Raw genomic sequence first — 26,614 nt, forward strand, 5'->3', positions numbered from 1 at the left:
CAGCCATAGTGCCTGGCTTTTACTCTTATTTTGAAATAGCATTCTAGGTTGATGAGAGTCTTACTACTTGCTAAGGCTGTTCTTAAACTTTTTTTTTTTTTGGTGGTACTGGGGTTCCTGGAAGCCCTTCTATCTCCGGACTACACTCCCAGACCTATTTTTACATTTTTATTTGGAAACAGGGTCTCCTAAGCCAGCGCGCGTGGCTGGCTTCGAACCTGCACGATCCTCCTGTCTCTGCCTCCCAAGCGCGGGGATTACAAGCGTGCGCCACCACGCCCGGCGTTCTTAAACTTTTGATCTTCCTGTCTTAGCCTCCTAAGTACTGGGATTACAGGTGTGCAATACCAAACCTGGCTGAGACTTTAATTTTTGTGAACGTCTGTGAAAGTGAGTAATTTACACACACAAGGAAGAAGCATTTATTATTGAGACAAAAAGAAGATAAATTGTATGACCCAAAATAAGAAGGGCTTTTATTTACTAAGGAAACTGCTAACATAGAGAAGAAATTTCATATCCATAAAATTAAATATGAATCATGAGAAAACAAATATGAGACAGCAATATAGATATTCCCCTAATCATTTATGCATAAACAAACTAAGAGCTGAAAATCTGGGCAGTTTTCATATTAGGTCAATCTGTTTGCTATGTTGGTCATAAGTAGCATCATCTCTGTGCCAAATGCAAACTGTGTTTGAATTTGCTGTTTTAAACCATTGCTTTGTATAAGGCACTTCTTCCTGGTAGAGCTTAAGACTTAGAAAGAAACATAAAATTTTCTCTCCAGCTTTTCCTGTCAACTCCATGCAAAACAGGTTATCCACATGGGTCACAACTGCATTACAAAGATTTTTAAAAATTGCCTGTTTTATTAACTATTTTCTTTAAAAATTTAAATAAAAAAAACGTGATTCTGTTTCATGCAACCTGACCACACAAACAAGTTCTGGGAATAAGAACATAGATTTCTTTGGGGGTAGGGTGGCCACTATTCTCCCAACTACACTCTGCTTTTAAAAATGCTTAATAATCTCTTTCCATATCAAATGTATTTCTAAGGAGATTAAGTGAATTAGCTAGAAAAACTTTTGTTCAGTTAATATTTTTTCTGTCTTCCTATTGAAGGCATAAATAAGACAAGGATGCCACAATATTTTACTGGCTATACTAAGGAACATTATTAAATAAGAGGAAGAAACTAAAGGAATGCAAATTAAAAAGGATGTGGCTAAGGGTGTAGCTCAGTGGTAGAGCATTTGGTTAGCATGCACAAGGCCCTAGGTTTGATCCCCAGCAACACATTAAAAAAATTAGGATGAAACAGAAATACCTCTATTAACTAGTAAAATGACTGTATGTTTGGAAAATACAACATAAATAAAAAACCCACTATTAACTAAACATTTAAGATAAATATGTATAAAATAATGTTAAAACATAATCAGCTTTCTTAAACCAACTAATAGAAGGTAATATTGAAGAAGATATGATAGAAGACAGATTATAACAGAAGACAATATTCAATTTATAATAGAAACAAAAGGGATAAATTATTTACAAGTGAGCTTAAGAAATGAGCAAGATTGCTGAGGAAAAATAGTTTATTTATTTATTTATTTATTTATTTATTTATTTATTTATTTTTGGTGGTACTTGGGTTCCTGGAAGCCCTTCTACCTCTGGGCTACACTCCCAGACCTATTTTATATTTTTTTTATTTGGAAACAGGGTCTCTTAAGCCAGCCAGGCTAGCTCCAAACCAGCGCGATCCTCCTGTCTCCGCCTCCCAAGTGCGGAGATTACAAGCTTGCGCCATCACGCCTGGCTGAAAAAGGGTTTAAAACACTGCTGAAATTCACAAAAGAAGAACTGAATAAATGAAAAGGTATATCATGTTCTTGATTAATAGAATTCAACATGTAAAAAATTAATTTTTACCCATTTGTGGAGGCACATACTTGTAATCCCATCTACTTGGTAGGCTGAGGCAGGAGAATTATAAATTTGAGCCCAGCCTGAGCAATTTACTAATATTCCATTTCAAAATAAAGAATAAAAATATCTGGGTATATAGTTCAGTGTTAAAACACTCCTGAGGTCAACCTTCAGTACTGAAAAACATCAATTCTATATAAATGTAACTAAAAATTTGACAAAACAAAAATGATAGTAATGAGTATTTTTAACCTAGACATTGGCTCTTAGATTTATCTGGGAAAATAAATAAGCAAGAACATCTAGGAAAACTATTAGAACAAGGGCAATGAGAAGATATTATCCCTGTCATATATAAAAATATAGCCCAAAAGTCCTCAATTATTAACATAGTTTATATATATGAATAAGCTGACCATTGAAAGAGTACTGGAGGGTTCAGAAACAAGTCCATATATTCATGTGAATTTGTTATATAGTAGTCCCTCTTTATACAAGAAGGATATATCCCAAGACCCTCCCCCATTTAATGCTTGAAACCATAGATTGTACCAAGCCCTATATATACTATGCTTTTCCAATACATGTATTCCTATGATGAAGTTTAACTTATAAATTAGGGAATGTAAGAGATTAAAAATAACTAAATAAAAAAGAACAATTATAAAATATGATAATAGTTATTTAAATGTATAAATTTTTAATTTCTACAATTTTCAATTTAATAATTTAATAATTTCACACTGAGGTTGGCCGTGAGTAATTGTGACTATGGAAACTAAAATTGCAGATAAGGGAGGACTACTGTATATTGAATGTAGTATTGCAAATCAATGGTTAAGATGATACTGAGACACACTTGTGAGACCATTTTGAAAAAAAAAGATGGACCTTAAATCAAAAGTCATACTCCCAGATGAATTCCACAGGAGTAAAATATTTAAATGTAAAAAAAATTAAAATATTGGAGGAAAATATTTGAGAGTTATTATATAATCTTATGGTGGGAATGCTTTTACTACTCCAATTCCACAACATATAATGGAAAGGATTTTTTTTTTTTTTTGGTGGTACTGGGGGTGGAACCTAAGGGTTTTTCTACTTTCAGGCTATACTCCGAGACTTATTTTATACTTTATTTGAAAACAAGGTCTAAGTTGCAGAGAGCCTCACTAAGTAGCTAAGGCTGGCTTTGAACCTGTGCGATCCTCCTGTCTCAGCCTCCCAAGATCTGAGATTACATGTGTACGCCACCACGCCGGGCTCTAGAAAAGATCTTTTTAAAACATATACACAGGCCGGGCATGGTGGCGCATGCTTGTAATCCCCGCGCTTGGGAGGCGGAGACAGGAGGATCGCGCAGGTTCGAAGCCAGAGGATCGTGCAGGTTCGAAGCCAGCCGCGCTGGTTTAAGAGACCCTGTTTCCAAATAAAAATATAAAATAGGTCTGGGAGTGTAGCCCGGAGGTAGAAGGGCTTCCAGGAACCCCAGTACCACCAAAAAAAAAAAAAAAAAAAAAAAAAAAAACATATACACAGCTGGGTGTGGTGGTGCACGCTTGTAATCCCAGCATTTGGGAGGCTGAGACAGGAGGATCTTGGTTTGTGAACAGCCTCAGCTACTACTTAGTGAGGCCCTTTGCAACTCAGTGAGACCCTGTTTCAAACATAAATACACACATGCATATATATATATATATATATATATATATATATATATATATATTAAAATGCAAATGAAAAAACAGGGGGAAATAATGCAATGCACAGTGTAGACAAAGAGCTAATCTCCTTGAATCAGACAGAGCTCAGAGAAATATGAAAAGACCAAAAATACAGTTGGAAGATGAACAAATAATACTAACTATATAGGTCTCAGGAAAGACAAATGAGTCTTCGACCTACTGAAGTATATTTTATTCATAAAATGGGAAATGTAAATTGAAGTACATTGAGAAATAACTTTTTATCATATTGGCAAAAATCCAAAATTTTCATAATAGCACTGGATAAGCTATTGGAAAGTAGATCTTCTTGTATATTGATGAAACAAGGATAAACAATCTAAGTTTCAGAGGGGTAATTTGGCATTATCTTTAAAAATATATAATTATGTGTACTCTTTGATCCAGCAATACCACTTACAGCAAATTATCTTACAGAATTAATACTGTATTGGTGAAATGATATCTAATCAAAGGTATACATATTAGCAGCACTATTTGTAGCAGTAAAACCTGAAAGCTACCTAAATGATTATTTGTAGGGGATTGGTCACTAAATTATGGCTTATATGAACTATGAAATAAGATACATTTATGAAAGATAAAGAAGAGGTTCTATGTGCACTGATAAGAAAGATCTGCAATTTATATTATGTGAAAAACAAATTCAAATGTGCTATCTTATAAATAAAGGAATTAAAAGTACATGCGTGTAACTGACTAATCAACACAACTGGAAGGAATTTTTTCTTTGTATCCTTTCTTCTATGAATTTGAATGAAGTGAATATATTGTCTATCCAAAACTACCTTTTACTTTTAAGAATAAATAGGTCCTTTGGGGAATTACATACATAAATACAAATGTTATATATAACATATATATGTTATATATATACCCCAAGCCCTATTTAATTAAGTAATTAATTAATTTTTATTTGGAAACAGAGTCTTGCTAAGTTGCTGACAGCTTCATTAAGTTGTGGAGACTGGCTTCAAACCTCCAATCCTGTCTCAGTCTCCCAAGTATTGGAATTGCAGCCATGAGCCACTATGCCAGGCTTATCTTTACTTTTTAAATAGAAGCACAACAATAAAGAGTAATTCTACAAAGTTTTTGAGTGTGTGTGTACATACATACATAAACATATACATATCAGAATACTTGATCATATAAAATGTACAAATTCAGCTATATTGGGAAACATGAAGTGATAATAAACATAGAAGTACAAAGCATTTCAAATTTAGAGCCGGGCGTGGTGGCGCACGCTTGTAATCCCCACGCTTGGGAGGCAGAGACAGAAGGATTGCGCAGGTTCGAAGGCAGCCATGCTGGATTAAGAGACCCTGTTTCCAAATAAAATATAAAATAGGTCTGAGAGTATAGCCCGGAGGGAGAAGGGCTTCCAGGAACTCCAGTACCACAAAAAATAAAAATAAATAAATAAATAAACAAACAAACAAACAAACAAATTTAGAATCCTAAGGGTTTAAAAAGCAGTTTACTTTCTCACTTTATAGATACTGAAATAGAATTTAGGAAAAGATCGGGCTCCTTTCTAAACTCAATCTACATACATATTTACAAACTATACTATTGTACAACAATCCCAGTTAATATAAAATATTTCAAATTAATCTTGATGTAATTAACTTACTTTAATGTAACAAATTTTTTTTTGTGGTACTGGAGGGGTGGAACCCAGGGGTTTCTACCTCCGGGCTACACTCCAGCCATATTTTATGCTTTATTTGGAAACAGGGTCTCACTAAGTTGCTGAGAGCCTCACTAAGTAGCTGAGACTAGCTTCGAACCTGTGCGATCCTCCTGTCTCAGCCTCCCAAGTGCGGGGATTACAAGTGTGCGCCACCATGCCAGGCTGAATGTAAAACAAATTTTTACCAGAACTTTCACTACCTAGCAGCGTGGTATGTAAGAAACTCAGCTCTTAGTCCCCTATAAACTCAGATACAAGAAATATAACTCTTTCTATGGTTGAACATAATTTCTATTGAAAAGAACTCATTTCTATAACATGGCTGAAAGTTAATCTCAGTGAACTAGAGGCCGAACCTTATTTACACAAGATTGTGTCTAAATTTTAGAGAGCTTATGTAGTTCCAAATTGTCAAGGGGCGGGACCGTCTAGGATCAGGCTGGAATCCACTGAGATGTCCCATGTCAACAGTCTGTTTGAACTATTGTTGAGTAAATGCTCAATATCATCCATTTGACTCTTTTAGATCTCTTTGGTATTTCTGTGCCACTACTGAGTACACAAGAAACACTGTGTTGTTCCTGATCTTCCTGTGTTATTTTACAGGGAATTCACTTAAATGGCTCATCTACCAAATTTTCATGCAGTCATTTAGGGTCATCTGCTACCTTGGTGCTCAAGTTCTACTTGGGAATATAAAACTACTTCCTTAATATCATGATCAGCATTCTCCCCAAATCCAAGCTCTGATATAGTTCAATGCTAAAATTCACGCATTTAATTTAGCTTTCCTCCTTTATTTGGAGGGCTACCTGGTGAGTATCCATTTGATTTCTCTAATACTGTAATGATATAATGTACCATCATTATATAAAATAACAAAATTAGAAAAAAAAGTTTTAAAGCCAATTTTCCTTTCCAGGCAAATGAACAGAATTGGCTCTTTCATATATCACTTCTCCAGTCTGCCTAATACAGATGGAAAAGGGCACTGAGCCAAAAGAGTCATTAAATCAAAAAGAAAGAAATTTCTCTCTTGCTTTCCATTCCCTATTTTAACATGTACATATGGATGCTATCCTTGCTCATGGTACAGAACAGACTGCTCACAATACTATTAATGGACACAGCCCCCCATATGATGCTTCCAATCCATGGGACTGAGTTTGGGGGGGGACTGGAGATTATAAATTCAACCTCTCTCTTCTACAAAATAACCCATATGACTCTCACCTTGCCAAATACATTCATATGCCTGTCCCAGGGTAGATATTCACAACACTATTGGTTATGTCATCCACTGTCCAACCCCACTAATACCTGATTGCCTGTGCTAATAAATACCACAAATGGCCATTTCTCTAAATACAGACCATTATAGTACTTCATATGCCCCAACCTTATTACATTGGATCTGATTTGTTGCCACAATTTAAAAAACATGCTTCCTCGTGTCAGTCTCTACTGTCCAAAATGGGAGCAACTGAAACACTGGAAAAAGTATATGGGGTCAACCTCAGGAGCCATTTTGGTCTTGATAGTGGTGGCCTTTTCCATAAAATTTCCGGTTCTACTCAAAGACTCTGCCCACCAGGAGGGAATTCTGGCTGGTCCACTCTATTGGTAATCAGTGATTCTTATATTCCCAGAACTGGGTGTATACCCATTGGGGTATTGCTCCTTTTGTAAAAATTGGGACTTCAACATTCCTATAAATGGAATATGTATATATAGGTATTGGTGAAAGATTCCCAATCAAAGAAAATGTACTATATCTACAGAATAAAATTTTAATCAGCCATAAAGAATAGAATTATGTAAATTTCTGGAAAATGGATAAAACTATAGAAAAATATGCTAAGTGAGATCAGCCAGTCTCAGAAAATTGAGGGTCATATATTTCCTTTCAAATGTGGAAGTAAGAGAGGAAGTAAGAAACAAATTATATTTTGCCTAAATAAGGAGAGAAGCTAGCAGAATAGTGGAAGTAAATTGGGGGATAGAGGTAAGGAAAAGTAAAGGATAATTGATGAAGGAAACAGTTCAAACAATGGGATTTCCATATAGAAAGGTATCACTAACAATCTCGCTAACATGTATGGTGGGGGTGAGTGAGTGGGCCCCAGATGGAAACACACCAAGTGCTGTGTGCATGTATATTTGCATTAGTTTGAACCTCACTATGAGGTATAATTAAAATTCACCAATAAAATATAAAAAACTCCCAAATATTCCAAATAGCCCCTCCCATGAAGTATATCATACTACATGAAATAAGAGGAGAATTTCAAAATAGACTCTGGTTACTCAAGAAAATTGCCCGGTGGCATTATAACGCTCTACTCATGAATAAGCTCCAGATAACTTTTCCCACTATCAGAGATATTCAGTTAGAAAAGGTGATGATGTACCTGTACTTGACCAATGCTGACACTGATGCTATATCAGTGTCAGGAACAGGATAGACTATCATTAATTCCCTGAATTTTGTAGCATTAGATCACAATATAAGCATCAACTACCCGCTGTTCAACATAGGAGAGGTATCTTTGATTGATGGCATATTATTCTGTACCTACATCAATAAAACTGACAAAGGAGAAGAGCTTACCATAAGATTTTTTAAGAAGCACCCCCTGTTCTCTAAAGCAAAATAGATAAACCATGGTACATGTATTCCTAATTTGGCAACCATGGGACTCATGATTACTTCCAATTAGTCCTCCAGGTAGGATTGACTATCCAGCTTAGAATTAGTCTCAGAATAATAGTCTGAATTTTCACACAGACCCTAAAAGGACAATCCATTAGGTCCATGACAGAGAGCTTATGTTTCTATCTTATATCTTGAAGACTCAAAAAGCAGAATTGAAGAATCTGGTTCCTATGTGTGATTATTTTGGGGCCCACCCAAAGGCCTCCTGGTAGGCCTCACGTGGATCAGCTGACCTCTAATCACCATATACCAAACTTGGTGTGTAGCTAATGCATTGCAGTCTCTGAATGGAGTTTCAGTCATGACTTAGCTGGGCATGGTGGCACATGCCTGTAATCTGAGTACTTGGGAGGCTGAGACAGGAGGATCATAGGGTTTTGGCCAGCTTCAGCTAATTACTGAGGACCTCTGCAATTTAATGAGACCCTGTTTCAAAATAAAAATAAAGGGTATAGCTAAGAGATAATGCCCCTAAGTTCAACCCCCAATACCACAGAAAAAGAGAAAAAGAAAAAGAAAAAAAGAACTCGGGTTCTCCTGGCTGGCCTTGTTCGTTTTCTTTGTCCAGAGCCTTTGCTGACTTAATAGTAACTTTCACTGTGGCTTATTGTCTTGATTAACTATTCTGAAACCTGGCAGTTCTGCACTCTGCACCTAAGCTGAGATTTGAAAGAAATTTTCTTAAAAAAATCCTACCAGCCACATAAAATTAACAGCATCTTCCAAAACATCTGAATATAGCAGTAATAGTCAATTAAAGGAAAAAACACACAATAAATTAGACTCCCAAACATTTTACTTGATTTATTATTACTTTTTCACTATAATTACATAACTTTTTAGTTATTTGAATAACTTTTTAGTTATTTGATGCTAGTCCTATATTTAAAATGGCTTACTTCCTCTAGTATTCTTGGTTTGCAACTTGACTTACCTTTTGTCCGCGAGGCCCTGGAGACCCTTCTGGACCTGGAAATCCAGGCAAACCTGGATGGCCTTCCAGACCAGGAAATCCTCTTTCTCCCTGCAATTGAGGAAAAATGAAAGGTAAGGTCATTTGTGACTTATCAAGCACAGGTTTGGCTGACATTCAAAATGATAAAATGACTAGAGAAAATTTTGCAGTCTATACTAACATGAGGAAAACTTAAGATTTACGGAGAAAAATACAAATTATCTTGAATTTAGATCATATATATCAGTGTAATCTCTTTCTTATAAAACTAAAAGATATATAAGAGATAAAGTGAGATTTCAACATACTTAACATCAAGTGTTTAACAGAGAAGCTGGCAATAAGGCCAGGATACCAGGTCTATAATGGTTACATGGAAAATATATGGGGCAGGGATGAAGAAGAGTAAAAGGAAATCAGAGAAACTCCCACATTGTTGTAGAGTAAAAAGTTGCAATATTACCCATAATAAAAATTCAATATCTTACTGGAGATTTAATTTGCCAGAAAAAACTTTAGGTTTTCAGTTTTTAAAATATAATTTTTTGCAGGTTTTTCTGGGTTTAAGTTAATCAAAAGAAATACATGTTCACTGCAGAAAATAAAATATATAAGCCAGGCATGGTGGCTCACACTTGTAATTCCAGCATTTGGGAGGCTGAGACAGGAGGATCATCATTCACGGACAGCCTCAGCTACTTAGTGAGGCCCTCTGCAACTAAGTGAGACCCTGTTTCAAAATAAAGAATAAAGAATAAAAAATAGGGCAGGGGCTGTAGTTCAAAGGTAGCATGCTCCTGGGTTCCATTCCCAGACCCACAAAGAAAAGAAAAGAAAAGAAAAGATATAAGACAAAACACCAGTAATTCCTCTACTCTGAATAATTATTTGAATCGTGGCTCAAGTCTCAATTCTGACCATAGCAATTAACAATAGCATAGGAAGGATGCCTACCTACCAGTGAAGACCACTGCATATTTATCTATACTTTAAAGTTGCCTAATGTGAACATTTATATAGCCAAAAAAGTGAGGGTAGCAAAGATAGCATGTACACTAGATAAACATAATATGATTTGTTAATTTGTACACCGTCAAATAATAGTAAGCATGTGGACTCCAACATCTCTGGGGATCATTTATAGAAAGAGTTCTCTACTATGAAGGTTCAGAACTAGGAGGAGCATAGTGTGGTGGCACATCTGTAATCCTAGTACTTGAGATGCTGAGACAGGAGCATTGCAGGTTTGGGGCCAGCCTCAGCAACTCAGTAAGATCTGAGGTCCTCTTTCAAATGAGAAATAAAATAGGGCAGGGTATACAGTTCAGAGACAGAATATTTCTGAATTCCATTCAATCCCCAGTTATCTGTATCTCTCCCTCTCTCTTTCTCCCTCCCTCCCTCCCTCTCACAAATTAGCTACCTGGTATGTGTCCTCTAGAAGCTACAAATATTTCTCTGCTGTATTAAGACTTGAAGGCTATCTCAGGCTGGATCACATTCTGGGAACCCTTTTACCAGATGACCCACAATGACAGCCCAGGCAGAATTTGAGAAAGAGAAAGCATCCATATCTACAGGACAACTTACAATGGGCCAATGAAGATACAATGAAGACACAGCTCCTACAGGTGAAGGTACAGTTGACTATCTCATTCCACCACTCAGGTACGTATATGTTTGTATTGTGAGCATTTTTGTACTGGGTGTATTTAATCTAAAAATCTAAGATAATTTTATATTTAACAATTCCTTATGTTGAATCATCCTATGCCATAAAAATGTAAGTACTTTCAAAATACTGTTCTGGTCAGTTTATAATTGTAATTTTCAAGTCAATGAAGCAAATGTTAATTAATGACATGTTTAGACACTGTAGCTTTGACAATAAATATTGATGAATTCCTATATGTATATATTTTCTTTTTTCTAGAAATATATCCATTTATTTTTATTATTCATAAATTGTGATAAACTAATATTCAACAGCCTCAACACAATTATTTTTGAGAAATAGGCCAAGAGAGAAATTAAAAGTCTCAAAAATTTTAGAGCTGGATTGCCTTAAATCATTACATAGTCCATTACTGGCAGAGCTACTAGTAAAAATATGATTCAAGTTCCAGTCAGAAAGAAAAGCAAAAAGGAAAAAAAAAAAAAAAAACAGTTCTAACATCTTTCTTTCTTTCTTTCTTTCTTTCTTTCTTTCTTTCTTTCTTTCTTTCTTTCTTTCTTTCTTTCTTTTTTTTGGTGGTACTGGGGTTCCTGGAAGCCCTTCTACCTCCGTGCTACACTCCCAGACCTATTTTATATTTTTTTTAAAATTTGGAAACAGGGTCTCTTAAGCCAGCATGGCTGGCTTCTAACCTGCGAGATCCTCCTGTCTCCGCCTCCCAAGCGCGGGGATTACAAGCGTGCGCCACCACGCCCCGCTTTCTAACAGATTTCAATAAGTGGAAAATAGCTACATTTTGGAGTCTCAACTTGTACTTAGAGCATATCTCCACTAAAACTTGAGGGTAATACTTGATAAAAGTTGTATTTTCTCAGAAGTAAAACTGCTCTCTGGGCTGTAGACAAGAATCAACTAGAAATTGAAAATGGAATACATAAAAAGCTTAATTGTGTTGGGATTTAGAAAAAACATATGCATAATAAATAATATATCCTGAAATCTCCTCACACTATAATCTATTAATGTTATGGTCCAATCTAATCTCTGAATAATATTATAGTAAGCAATATAGAAGGGCTGCTATTAGGTGCAAAAATAAAGGAGCAAACCTGAGGCTTTCAAAGGCAGATATTCTACTAAAATACAGCCTATAAGAAAGCTTTGTGTAAGGAAGGGTTAAGGGTAGGATATTCCACCCCATTCCTAATACGGATGGTAAGGAAATCTGACACTGATGGAACCCTTGGCCACTCTCTGTTCAGTTTTCACTGAATCTTTAAAACGACTATAGATTTTATTATAATTTGCTAATGCTAACCAACAGAAAAAGATGTATGTAGTGTGTCTTTCTGGAGGCTAAACTTGAAAAGAAAAACTGGTTTATCCTGCCTGCCTGCCTGTGTTTGGGTAAAATATCATCTTCTCTGTGAAATAATATTATTCTCCCTCTATCTGTCCTTTAAATATTGGTATTAATTATTCTTTTTTACTTTATTCTCATTCTTTCCCTATGAAATCATCAATATCAATTTTCCCTTTAAGGTAAACTGCTATAAACAACATCTTAAAAATCTCTACAAGCACTTAAAACGCCACAACAATAATAGTAGCTAGCCTGTATTAAATATTTCTTAGGTGTCAGAGATTACTCGAAAACTTTTTCCACGTTTTTTTCCCTTTTTTCTTTTCTTTAAGGTACTGGGGATGGAACCCAGGGGCATTATACCTCTGAGATACACCTACAGCCCCATTTTTAAATCTTTTTTATTTTTTAAAATTATGTATTGGTGCAATGTATTCATACATCATAATGGGATAAAAACTTGTGTAGACATACATGCACACATCGCCCAGTTAGACCCTACACCATCCCCATCCTATTCCCTCCCCATCCTTCCTTCCCATGCTTGGTTTAGTGGTTTTATTTCTTGAAACAGGGTCTCACTGACTTGCGAAAAACCTCGCTAAGGAACTGAGGCTGTCTGCAAACCATGATTCTCCAGTATCAGCCTACCAAATGCTGGGATTGCAAGCGTGTGCCATCACACACAGCTGTTTTATTTCTTATTTAATACTCTCAATGACAAAATAACATAGATAAAATTTTTCCATTTTACATATGAAAATCCTATCAAGGAGAAGCTTTGTGATTTTCCTTAGGGAAAATTTTATGTAAGCAACATTAAATTCATTTTTTATCATCCTTATTATTCTAGGGAATAACACATCTCCGTTACCCCAGTAAGAAATTTCCATTAACCTTGACTCCATCCTTTCCAGTATCCCTTAGCCTAATTGTCTTCTTCAACCTTACATTCTTAGTGTCCAACAAAATTAACAATAAAATTAACAACAAAAATAGCAGGCTTCTGAGATTAGGAAAAATAAAAATAAAGACAAACTGCTGTTATGACAACTGAGATTAAAATTACTTTCTGCTAAAATATTATAAAATGTACAAATTATATGATCATATGGGCAAGTAAGATCCTTAATGAACAAATGAAAACAATGATTTAAATAAATAACACAATTTCGCCTCCTCTTTGTGTAATTTCTGTTTTGTGTTTATAATTATATAGCACTAATAGCCTGTATAATATAATTAAGAGAATAAGAAGACAGATCATTAATAACTGACAAAGTAGTGATATATGGGTGAGAAGGTAAAAAAAATTAGTTTATAACAGAACTGCCTGGAGAGTTTGTGAAAACACAAGATTACCTGGCCTCATCATCAGAGTTAGTTTGCATAAGTCATCTCTGGAGCTAGAAATTATGCATTTTTAATACATACCTTGTGCATTATAGTTTTATATCATAATGTAATTTATAGTGATAGTGAAATACATGCACTTGGTGGGATTTCCCCTGACTTGTTCCCATACAGGGGATTGAGGATGGCAATGGTATTCTTACATATTAAATATAATATGGATGGAAATGATTCCTTCATTAATCTTCCTTCTCCCTCCTCCCCTCCACACACCTTCCCCTAGACCATCTCCCTGACTCCACTGCAGTTTCTCCTCCATTATCTGAAGTTCCTCTGGTATCCTGATTATTCCCTAACTTCTACAATTGAGAGTAAACATACTTTACTTTCTGTGACTGGCTAATCTTATTTAACATAATTCTCTAGGCCCATCCATTTTCCTGAAAATGACATTATTTTGTTCTTCTTTATTGTTCAGTAGAATTCCGTTGTGTGTATATCCCGTATTTTATAATTCATATATCTGTTAACAGACACGTAGGTTGATTTCATAATTTGGCTATTTTGAATTGTGCTGCTAGAAACATGGATATTGAGACATTACTATAATACTGTGCATTTCTAACCAGCTCCCAGTAAGTGCTAATGCCACTGGATAGAGGGGCATACCTTATTCAAGTAATGTTTGACTGTGACATGGATGGTAATTTGTCAACTAGATAATTTCAGCTTCTCATCAGGAAGCTGGTAAGATCTGTTCGTATTTTAGCAGTGAGCACTTGAACACATTTCTACAGGGGAATCTAGATGTTTTATTGTTTATATGCTACATATACAATTTGTATACTCTTACTGGTGAACTGTAATTATATATCATAGTGAGGTTCTAACTCATACAAACAAACATGCACACAGACCTTGGATAAAATTATATTGATAAGCAGTTTGAGGAAAAGTTAATAAATAATAAACTGTGCAGATGCAAAGTATATAGTTTGAAAAGTTTTGGCACATACATACACTAGTGAAACCATAAAAACCAAAATATGAAAAATAGCCACAATTTGCAAATGTCTCCCTGTGTCCCTTTTTTTCTAATGCCTCTAAATCATCTTTCCCTAACCCAACCCAGCCAATAACTGATCTGCTTTCTATCACTATAGATTAATTTTCATTTTTTTGAAATTTATATAAATAAAATCATATAGATTATAATTTTTGCCTAACTTCAGACTCCACATAATTATTTTGATAATCAAACATATAGTGGTAAGTGTCAATAAATCTTTTCCTTTTACTGTTGTATAGTGAAATTTCACTGTATAGATATACTATAATGTGTTGATTTCTTCACCTATTGATGGGCATTTGGATTGCTTCTGGTTATTACAAATAAAGCCACTATGAATATTCATGTTCAAGTTCTGTACAGGTAGATATATGCTTTCATTTCTAGTGGGCAAATGCCTAGAAGAGTCACATAACAAATGTATATTTAAATTTAAAAGAAAGCCGGGTGTGGTGACGCACGCTTGTAATCCTTGCGCTTGGGAAGCGGAGACAGGAGGATCATGCAGGTTCAAAGCCAGCCGCACTGGTTTAAGAGAACCTGTTTCAAAAATATAAAATAGGTCTGGGAGTGTAGCCCGGAGGTAGAAGGGCTTCCAGGAACCCCAGTACCACTAAATAAATAAATAAATACATAATAGATAAATAAATAAATAAATTTAAAAGAAAGAGCAAATTAGTTTTCCAAAGTGTTTGCATTGCAATTTTACATTTGTTCCAGCAATAATTTCAGTGGTTCAAGATTTACACTTATATTTGGAATTGCCAAGTTTAATTCTAATAGGCTTATAGTGGTACTTCACTGTAGCTTTGTATTTCTCAGTACAAAGTCTTGAGCATCTTTTCATGTGTTCACTTTCCATCTATATATCTATGTCTAAGTTGTTTCTTAAAATCTCTTGCCATTGACATTTATTTGGTGATGTTTGTTTTATTTCTGGAATTGTAGAGTTTTTAATAATATTCTGGATAACAGCCTTTTAACAGGTATATGGTTGGCAAATATGTTTTCCTGTGGGCTATGATTTCATTCAGTCTTTTAACCATGTCTTTTAAAAAATATGAATTTTTAAATTTAAAATTAGCATGACAGTGGGATTTATTTTTTACTTTATCTTTTCTACACTGTAATTATACCTCAGATTGAGTTGAATTTCAATTTGACACAAACTTCTTTTTTTATTTCTCTTATTTTTCTTTTTGTGGTACTGGGGATTGAACTCTATTTTATTTTTATTCTTCCTAGGTGAATGAGAGTCTCACTACTTGCTGAGGAAGTCCTTGAACCAGTGATCCTCCTTTCTCAGCCTCCCAAATACTGGAATTATAAGCGTGCGCCACCAGGCCCAGCTCGGTATATGTTTTTTTTTTTTTTTTTTTTTTTTTGTGTGTGTGTGTGTGTGTGTGTGGTACTGGGGTTCCTGGAAACCCTTCTAACTCCGGGATACACTCCCAGACACCTATTTTTACTTTTTATTTGGAAACAGGGTCTCTTAAGCCAGCAAGACTGGCTTCGAACCTACGCGATCCTCCTGTCTCCACCTCCCAAGCGCAGAGATTACAAGCATGCACCACCACGCCTGTCGCAGAATTCTTACTTTTGATGAAATACAATTTAGCAGTAGTTTCTTTTCTGGATTTTGTTTTAGTGTTATTTTTGAGATATATTTATATGTCTATCTATCTATCTATGGACATATAAGGATTTTCATGTTTCCTTCTTAAAGATGTATAGGTTTAGATTTTATATTTAGGTCTATAATCCATGTTTGCGTTAACTTTTATATACAGTGCAAGCTGAGTCAGTCCATTTTTATGTGTATGTATAGCCAATATTCCTAGGACTATTTGTTAAACACTCATTTTTCTCCACTGAATTTCCTTTGCATTTTTGCCAAAATTCAATTCACCACATACCTGTGAGTCTCTACTCTGTTTCACTTATCTATATGTTCAAATAATATTATTATGTTTACTACAGTTTTTTTCTGTTTTTTCCCCCTTTTTGTAGTACTAGGAATTGAACCCAGTGGCTTTGTACCTCTGAGCTACATCCTCAGCCCTATTTGTTTTTAAATTTTCAAACAGGATCTCATTAAGTTGCTAAAAGGCTCACTTAGTTGCTGAGACTCCTCAAACCTATGATCCTCCTGTCTCAGCCTCCTAAGTATTGGGATTACAAGTGTATGCCACCAGTCTTAGACTTGTGTTATACAATACTACAGTGTTCTTCTCTTTGTAATGCTGTTAGCATTACTATGAATTTTGAAATCTGCTTGTTAATTTCTAAAAAAATATGAGAAGACTGAGATCACCTTGAATCTATAGGTAAGTTGGGGGCAATTGGCAACTTAATGATAAAGAATCCTCAAATCGATGAGCATGCTATACATCTCCAATTACTCGGGTCTTATATTACTTCTCTCAGCAATACTCTTTGTAGTTTTAAGAGTACTGAATATTTTGGTCTTATGTATTCCTAAGTATTTCATTTTTATTATTGTAAAAGGTATTACTATAATTCTAATTTTCTATTTTTCATCAATTATAGAAATACAGACAATTTTTATTTATTGATCTTAGTTTACTGGTTTTCTTATTTTCTACACTTTTGGTATCTGTCCATAGAATTGTCTACCTTGACAAAACATCATCAGTATTAGTGAAAACACAGTTTTATTTCCTTCTCTCTAGTCTGGATTTTTTTCTTTTTCTTCTCTTACTATACTGGCAGTATTGAATAGAAGGGTTGAGAGCACATAAGTTCCTAAAATGAAGAGAAAAAAAACCCTCATTCTCCATTGAGTCTAATTTTAGCTGCAGGAGTTTTGTAGTTTCTTTAAAGTTAAGAAAAACTCCTTTTACTACTTTGCTCAGAGTTTTTAATCAGGAATGTATATTGAACTTTGTTAAATGCATTCTCTGTATCTATTAGGATAATTATGTGGTAGATTTGTTTATGTATGCTTTAAAATATATTATAGTCTTTAATACAGTAAATTATAATTTGATTTCAAATATTAGGCCAAACATGCATTTCTGGTAATATTATATATTTTACATATTTTGGATATAATTTACTAATCTAAGTTCATGAGGGATATTGATACAGCATTTTGATTTTATATTTTTTGTAGTATAATGTGACTTTATAAGATTGTAAATATTTGTGTACACATAACAGGAAGAATTTAAATACATTATGTTGTTTTATGTTTCCATTTTGCCCTTGTTATCAGGGCTATGCTTAAATAAATGTATCACAGAATTCATCAGTGAAAACTTCTAGAGTTAGAATTTTGTGAGAAGCATTGATAATTCAACTTCATGTTTGCTTGTTTCATTATTTTACTTGTTCATTCATTTATTTTGCTTTTGGTAATGTTTGCTTCTCCAAGAATTTGTCCATTTAATCTAATTTGTCAAATTTACTGTTATAAAATTATTGACAATATTTGTTTATTGATGTAATATCTGTATAAGCATTTGTAATGCTGGTAATTTATATTTTCTCTGTATTTTTATCAGCCATGCAATCAATTTATCATTTATCAAATTTTGGTTGTTTAAGTTTTTCAACTGTTTCCTAGTTCATATATCATTATTTTCTTCTTCTTTCTCTTAGATTAAATTTAGTTTGCTTGTCATTTTCTGACATCTCATGTGGAAAAAGTCAATCACCAGTTTTATCTTCTATTCTGATGTGGAGAATTTTTTTTGGTGGTACTGGGGATGGAACCCAGGAGCCTTTTACCTCAGGGTCTCACTAAGTTGCTGAGGGCCTAAGTTGCTGAGGCTGGCCTGTCTCAGTATTGGGATTATAAGCATATGCCACCAAACCCAGCCTGTAATGTGGAGATTTAAATCTACTTCCCACCTAAATCCTGCTTTCACAGCATCCCACAATTTTCAGTTGTTGCTTTACAACAATATATAATTAGAAATATTGTTCTAATTTCCTTATGATTTCTTTGTCCATCAGTTATTTACAATGGTGCTTCCTAATTTTCAAGGTGTTGTGAATTTCCTATATGTCTTTTGTTATTGATTTCGTACTCATTCAATGCAGTCAGAGAATATACACTGATATTTTCAAACTTTTGGTATTAACAGGGTCTCAGTTTGAAATCCACGATATAGTCTATCTTGGTAAAATCCCATGTACCTTTGAAAAAAACTATATTCTATAGTGGCTAGTGGTTGGATATAGGGTTCTTTTTGTGTGTATGGTACTATAAATTAAACACAGAGGAATCCTACCTCTGAGCTACATTCCCAACATTTTTTTATTTTTTGTTCTGAAACAGGGTCTCACTAAGTTGCTTAGTCTTGTTAAATTGCTGAGGCTGTCCTCATTCAAACCTGTGATCCTCCTGTCTCAGCCTCCTAAGTAAATGAGATTATAGGCATGTGCCACCATGCCCAACTATAGGGTTATATGTAAATAAGGTCTAGGTTAATCATAATAGATTTCAAATCATCTATGCCTTGTACTGATTTCTTTCTTTTTCCTTTTAGTACTACCAATGACTGAGATAGACGTATGGGATCGACAACTATAATTGCAATTTTTTCTCTTTCTCCCTGTAATTCTTTCAGATTTGGCTTCACATATTTCAGGGCTCTGATCATATGTTTTACATAGTCTTTTGCAAAAATAAATAAATAAATAAATAAAGCCGGGCGTGGTGGCGCACACTTGTAATCCCCGCGCTTGGGAGGCGGAGACAGGAGGATCACACAGGTTTGAAGCCAGCCGCACTGGCTTAAGAGACCCTGTTTCCAAATAAAAATATAAAAATAGGTCTGGGAGTGTAGCCCGGAGAAGGGCTTCCAGGAACCCCAGTGCCACCAAAAAAAGAAAAACAAACAAAAATAAATAAATAAAATAGTGTTTTGCATTAAATAAGATAAGGGTTGGGGAGATATTTTATATTTAACTGCATGTGCACCATTTCTAGTGCTTCTCATTCCTTCCTATAAATTTATACTTCTATGTAGTGAATTTTCCCCTTAGATTTCTTTCTTTCTTTCTTTCTTTCTTTCTTTCTTTCTTTCTTTCTTTCTTTCTTTCTCTTTCTCTCTCTCTCTCTCTCTCTCTCTCTCTCTCTCTTTCTTTCTTTTTCTTTCTTTCTTTCTTTCTTTCTTTCTTTCTTTCTTTCTTTCTTTCTTTCTTTCTTTCTTTCTTTCTTGGTACTGGCATTCCTGGAAGCCCTTCTACCTCCGGACTACACTCCTAGACCTATTTTATATTTTTGAAACAGGGTCTCTTAAGCCAGTGCAGCTGGCTTCGAACCTGCACGATCCTCCTGTCTCCACCTCCCAAGGGTGGGGATTACAAGCGTGCACCACCACGCCCGGCTTAGATTTCATTATTCTTAATCTGTTTTTCCAGTAGTTTTATTATCATGAGGCTTAAATGTAGGTTTTTTTTTTTAAAATTTGAGGTCTGCTGAATCTCTTACATCTCTAAATTTATATTTATCATTTACTGTGGGAAATTCTTGTCATGATTTCATCTATTTTTAGTATTCTTTTTAGTCCTCTTTTCTCTCCTCTCTTTATGTAACTTTACATTTATTTGAGAATATTTGATATTATTACATATGTCATCGATGCCCTACTTTTTATTTCTTTCTTCTGTATTTTTCAGATTAGATAATTGCTGACTTAAATATTAATCTCACTGACCCTTGATTCTATCATCTCAATTTTAATGGATTAATTTCTCATATATTTTGCTTTTTCCAATCTAAATGTTCTTTTATTTTTTGTGGTACTAGGGATCGAACCCAGGGGCATTCTACCTCTGAGCTACACCCCAAGCCCTATTTTTTATTCTTTGTAATTTGAACCAGAGTCTAATTTGCAGAGGGTCTCACTAAGTAATTGAGGCTGGCCTTGATCCTAGATCCTCCTATTTCAGCCTCCCAAGTACTGGGATTACAAGCATGCGCCACCACACCAAACTTTCAATTTTCTTTTTTTTTATATATACAGTTTCCAGTGGTTTGTTGTAACTCCTATCTCTCTCTTCACTCACCATAAGCAGATTTTTCTTTAATCAACAAATATGTCTTATCTGCTTTAAAATTTTGTTTAAAATTCTAAGATTATTTATAATTGTAGAGTTTATTTTCATTGATTCGTCTTTTTCTTGATTATAAGTCACCTCAAGTTGGAAAGTTTGTATTGCATATTGAATACTGTAGGTAACATTTAGAGATTCTGGGCTCCCTTACCTACCTTGAAAGAGTACTGGACTTCTGTTGTGAGAAATAATTAACTTATGCTAAGTGCAGTGAAGCATGCCTATAATCCCAGAAACTTTGGGGGTTCCTGCAAGAGGATCATAAGTTCAAGGCCAGCCTAGGCAACTTAGTGAGAGCCTGTTTTATAACTAAAAAATGCTAGGTATGGTGGCACATACCTGTAATCCTAGTACTTGGGAGGTTAAGACAACAGGATTGCAAGTTTTGAGCCAGACTCAGAAGCTTGGTGAGGTCCTCAGCAACTTTGTAAGACCCTGCTTCAAAATAATAATAATAATAATAATAATAATAATAATTATTATTATTATTATTATTATTATAAATAGGGCTGGGAGTGTAGTTTGGAGGTAGAATGCCTCTGGGTTCAATCCCCAGAACCACTTACAAAAATAAATAAAATGAAATAATGTGATGAGGATTTTGTTCTGTGGCAGAGCACTTGCCTAGCATGTGTGAAGCCCTGGATTCAATCCCCAGTACTGCAGAAGAAAAAAGTTAACTCAGTTTAACTCAAACTTGAAAATCTCTTTTTCTTTTGATAGATGGCAGTTAAATTCATGCTTAGTTACTGGAAGCTTCCAGCTATTTCTTTTCCTGGATTGTATGAATCTTCTCCTCTATCTATACAGTTTAAGATTTAACCAAATATCTTGGTGAAATCAAGCATATTTATATCCTCCTCCATTCCTGCATATCTTTCCTTACTTTCCAGGCATTCTGGTATCTTCAACACTTTTCCCAGACTTCTCAAGCCAGTGTGCCTATGGCTTGTCTGGGGTTTAGCCATATTCTGCCATGCACACTAAGGGGTGTGCTAAGAAGAAAAATTTCATGAATGTGAATTCACCTCATATACACATATTCTGTCTTTTAAGGACAGAATCCTCTCAACAGTTTTCCTTTGGTCTCTTTCTTTTGTTACAAAATAGCTATTATATTTTGTTCAAATCATTTAATTCTTATCTCTAGATGAGTTCGTTTAATAAAATTCTCTCCACTATTCTCTGAAATGAATAATTTTTAGTCCATTTAAGACCACAGAAAGCATCCTTAGTGTAAAACTACTCAACTCAAATGAATGTTATTCATAGAAGTGTTCTGTGAAACGCTATCCAATTAATGTTAGTAGATATTCTGTTAAGAGGACAGGGAGTTACGTGGACAAATGGGCTTAGAAATATAGTACTGCAAAGTAAACAGGTCTATTCCTTTGCTTCAGGACTTTAATTTATTATGCTAATGAAACTTCTGTTTCTAAGTAGAATATGCCCTAGAGACATTGTATCAAAACTTTTATATATAACTATTAACATTCATGCATTCATTCAAAAACATTTATTGAGCTCCAAGGAGTGAAAAATAAGAGTATGATCCTGTCTCCTATCCTCTTTAAGTAACAATTCATTACCCTTTTTAATTTTTTAATTTTGATGTTGGTCACTGACTTACAGTGGCTAGGCTTAGGGTACTTAATCATCACCAATTCTTATATTGCAAACATTTATATGATAGGGTTGCTGCTGTGGGAAAAAATAAAAATAGAAATCCTTTCATAAAAAGTTTATTAAAATCAGTATTTTATGCATGTATGTCCCCACCATCTTGTATTTCATTAAGATGTATGACTATAATGCACCAATAAAAATAAAAAACCCAGTATCTTAGTGGTTTTACTAATTTTGCAAAGGCCTATCTCAGATCTTACCTTTTCCCCTTTTACACCACTACAGTCACACTTTAATCCTGGAGAACATCCATAGCAAGCCTATATGGAACAGAAAAGAGAGGGAAATAATTAAATACAAACCTGAAAATCAGACTTAGAATTAGTAATCAACTGAATTCAGCAAGCCAAACTTGTAAAAGTAATAACCAGAAAAAAATCTAAAGGCATATATACAAATGACAATGGCTACCTTGGGGGAGCTTTATCCTTTTATTATATACATTTCTGTTTGAGCTTTTCACAATGAGCAAACGTAATTTTTATAAGGTAAGAAATATCTTTTTGAAAAAGATGACAAAAATGAAAGAACAAATTCATATAATTTCTTTACATGACTTAATTTCTTTACATGACTTGCAACTTGCCCGAGGACTATAAACTACGTTCTTTTCTCCTAAACATTTCTTTTAAGAAGTCAAGTCTCAGCCTATATTAGTAAGAACCTTGTTGATCAGGTAGGATGGCTACCACTGCAATCAACTTGTTTTTCTGCACCATGAACAACTATGAAGCATAAAATATTTAACACTGGGAGCCAGGTATGGTGGTGCACACCTATAACCTCAGTACTTTGGGAGGCTGATACAGGAAGATTGTACGTTCAAGGCCAGCCTCAGCAACTTTGTGAGACCCTACACAACTTAGTGAAACCTATTTAAAAATAAAAAACGAGTCTAGGTGTATAGCTTACATATAGAATTCCCATGGGTTCAATCCCCAGTACAAAAAAAACAATAATAATAATAAAACAATTTGAAAAACTAAAATGTTTTTGCCACCTTTCTTTTATTTCCACTTACTCCCTTATTAATAATAGTAGCTCAATATCTAAGAGCTCCAAAATTTACTACAAATGCTGTTCCAGAAACAAGATGTTCTAAATAGCTAGTACTAACAAGTCCCTTCACTTGTATCAGGAATTGAGGTCCAGAGGCCAGAAAAATAGATCTTCTACAATAAAAATCTATAGTACTCAAGAAGACAGTAGATGGTGTCTGCCATCCAGAACCCTTTTCCACTAGCAGGAAGCTGAATTGCTTAGAAAAACAATTAGTAATTAGTGTAACTTACGTAGAAAGCTTACTACTTATGTACAAGAACATGGCATGCTGTCATCAATAGATAATCAGCTTGATTGATTGAACCCCCTCTATTTTTTGGTGGTACTGGGAATAGAACATAGAGGCCTTCTACCTCTGGGCTATACTCCAGACCTATTTTCTATTTAATTTAGAAACAGGGTCTCACTAAGTTGCTGAGAGCCTCACTAAGTAGCTGAGACTGGCTTTGAACCTACGCGATCTTCCTGTCTCAGCCTCCCAAGATTGAACCCTTTATGTGATGCGAATACTAATGTTCATCAATGTTCAATCTTGAGAGCCCATGCCTTAAAAAGTGCCTTGGCTGCAGGCCCACACTTGTAATCCCCGCACTTGGGAGGCTGAGACAGGAGGATCATGCAGGTTCGAAGCCACCTCAGCTACTTAGTGAGGCTCTCACCAACTTAGCGAGACCCTGCTTCCAAATAAAGTATAAAATAGGTCTAGGAATGTAGCCCAGAGGTAGAAAGCCCTTGGGTTCCACCCCAAGTACAACAAAAAGAAAGTAAAAAAAAAAAAAGGGCCTTAGCCTCATGTCCAACATTTCATGCATCCTTCCTCTAATACTTACTAGAACACCTTTGGAATCATTATGAATGATCACAGCTCAAAACTGAACCCACCCTCATGATGAAGCTTCTCTTTTTGACAAGAGCAAAGCATGAGCCAGGTGTGGTGGTACATGTCTGTAATCTCAGTACTTTGGAGGCTGAAAGAGGAGAACCAAAGGTTCAAGGACAACCTCAGCAATTTATCAAGATCCTCAGAAACTTAGACCCTGCTTCAAAATAAAATATGGCTGGAGCCAGGCGTGGTGGCACATGCTTGTAATCGTAGCATTTGGGAGGCTGAGACTGGAGCATCACAGTTCCTGGACAGCCTCATCTACTTAGTGAGGCCCTCTGCAACTTATTGAGACCCTGTTTCAAAATAAAGAATAAAAAATAGGGCAAGGGGTATAGCTCAGAGATCAAATGCCTGTAGGTTCCATCCCCAGACCTGCAATAAATAAATAAATAAATAAATAAATAAATAAATAGGGCTGGGAGTGTTGCTCAGAGGTAGAATGCCTTTGGGTTCAATCACTAGTATCTCCCTACAAAAAGAGCAAACCACAATGGCTTGATTTTGAAGCAATCTCTCACTCACACCACACTAAGCCAAGCATTAGAAGGAGGGAGGGGAAGGGAAGGGGGAGGGAATTGGGTAAGGACTAAATGGGTGATGTGTATATGTATGTCTTCACCATCTTGTATCCCATTGAGATGTATGACTACAATGCACCAATAAAAAAATAAAAAAACAAGACCAAATCCAGGCAATTGTAATACACACACCAACCACTAGATGCCACTTTCCGTACAGTTATAACAGTGGCATCCATGAGGAAATACCCCTAATTAGACATATATAACTAATGAAACTTTTAAAAACCCATATCTCTTAATATTAGATTCTTAAAAACTCAAAACACCATATTATGTCTATGAGCTATACAAAAATGTGTAGAATTGAGTGCTGCCTCTAAGGAACTTCCAATCTATTTTCTAAAAAATCGAGGCACAAATAAAAATGAAACTTAAATATAAAAGAAAATAGATGAAATAGACAATGATAATGGAAAAACACTAAAATATTTGTAATAAAATATGCGTTTACCACAGTAGTTAAATCATTAGGCGAGACAATGGACAAGTAATTCCCATACTCTAGGGCTATTTCTCCTTCATGAAATGACAAACACACATGATGTGATTTCATTATCTAGCTTCTATCACTCACAGTCTGTGATTATATAAGATTTAACACATAAAATAATTATATCGCTGATAATTTTTATCAAAATAAGAAATCTCCTTGAGCCTGAGAGAACCAACAAAAACCCAGTAGAGTAAGTGAATACCTACTTCAGTTTGGAAGGGTGGCCAGAAAGATATCTAGAGGCAAAATTTTCATGTTAAGTATTGAGATTAAAGATGAAACCAGCTGAAGCAAAGAATCAGGTTAAGTAAACACTGAGCACCTCAATGTGAAAAGTATAGTAGGATATAAAACTAAAATATATTTTCAATATTGTGGGAAAATTATTAAAATGTATAGAATTACTAAATATTGTTAAAATATAAAATTACACAATGATGACAATTTTTAAAACTTCATTGTAGAATAAAATAATAAAGATTAAGAAATATTTTGTATTATCACAGAGTAGAACATATCATGAAACTATAATAATTAAAACAGTATGGCATTTCTGAAAATTTACTTACTACATAACTAAAATAAGCCAGAAATATATAGACACAAACATATATGCTATTAAGAGTTGGCATGTCAAATTTTTTTTTATAATTCAACAGCTAGTGCTAGGAAAAGTACAGTAAATAATAAATTCAGATCTTATGATGATACAATAGTGTGTGTGTGTGTGTGTGTGTGTGTGTGTGTGTGTTATCCCAAATGCTTGGAACAAAAAATGTTTTGAATTTTTCATTTCTTTAATTTTGGAGTTGTTGCATATACATAATAAAAAATCTTGAGGATGACGTCCAAGTGTTAAGATGAAATTAATTTATATTTTATACACATCTTATACATATAACCCCAATAAAATTTTAAACAGTATTTTAAATAATGTACATGAAATAAAGTTTCGACTTCCGGGAAAATGGCGACCGAGAAAAGCGGGGCTTAAGAGCCCCGCTAACAACCAATCTCCATTACCAAAAAATCAGCGCCTTTCATTGCCAGAAAACACCATCACCAGAGAAACAAAAAAATCACCAGGCTCCAGAGAGAAAGCGGACTGAGAACAAAACTCAGAGCCACAGAGAAGATAACCGGCCTCACGCCCGAGGACGCGGCAGCAGCAAATTCACTGGACGGCAACAGCAAGCCGAGGTGAGCTGCTGCGGAACAGCCAGGCGGGATTTCTCGCCACAGGTAAAATCTAAAGCTCCCAGTGGCTGAGCTCAGCACACGCCGCAGGGATTCAGAGTGG

General features: G+C 35.0%; 1 protein-coding gene across 2 annotated transcripts in view; it reads right to left on the reverse strand.

The window, feature by feature from the left end:
• Positions 1-26,614, reverse strand: part of COL4A5 (collagen type IV alpha 5 chain) — a gene marked incomplete at both ends in the record, with an annotated part of 237,249 nt that overhangs the window by 115,226 nt on the left and 95,409 nt on the right. For both annotated transcript variants that reach the window (XM_080719284.1, XM_080719283.1), the window contains 2 exons: positions 9,036-9,125; positions 22,493-22,552. In XM_080719284.1, the coding sequence (XP_080575410.1) occupies positions 9,036-9,125; positions 22,493-22,552 (150 nt within the window). The remainder of the gene's footprint in view (positions 1-9,035; positions 9,126-22,492; positions 22,553-26,614) is intronic.

This window comes from Muscardinus avellanarius, assembly GCF_963383645.1.
Source record: "Muscardinus avellanarius genome assembly, chromosome: X".
NCBI classification, from domain to species: Eukaryota; Metazoa; Chordata; class Mammalia; order Rodentia; family Gliridae; genus Muscardinus; species Muscardinus avellanarius.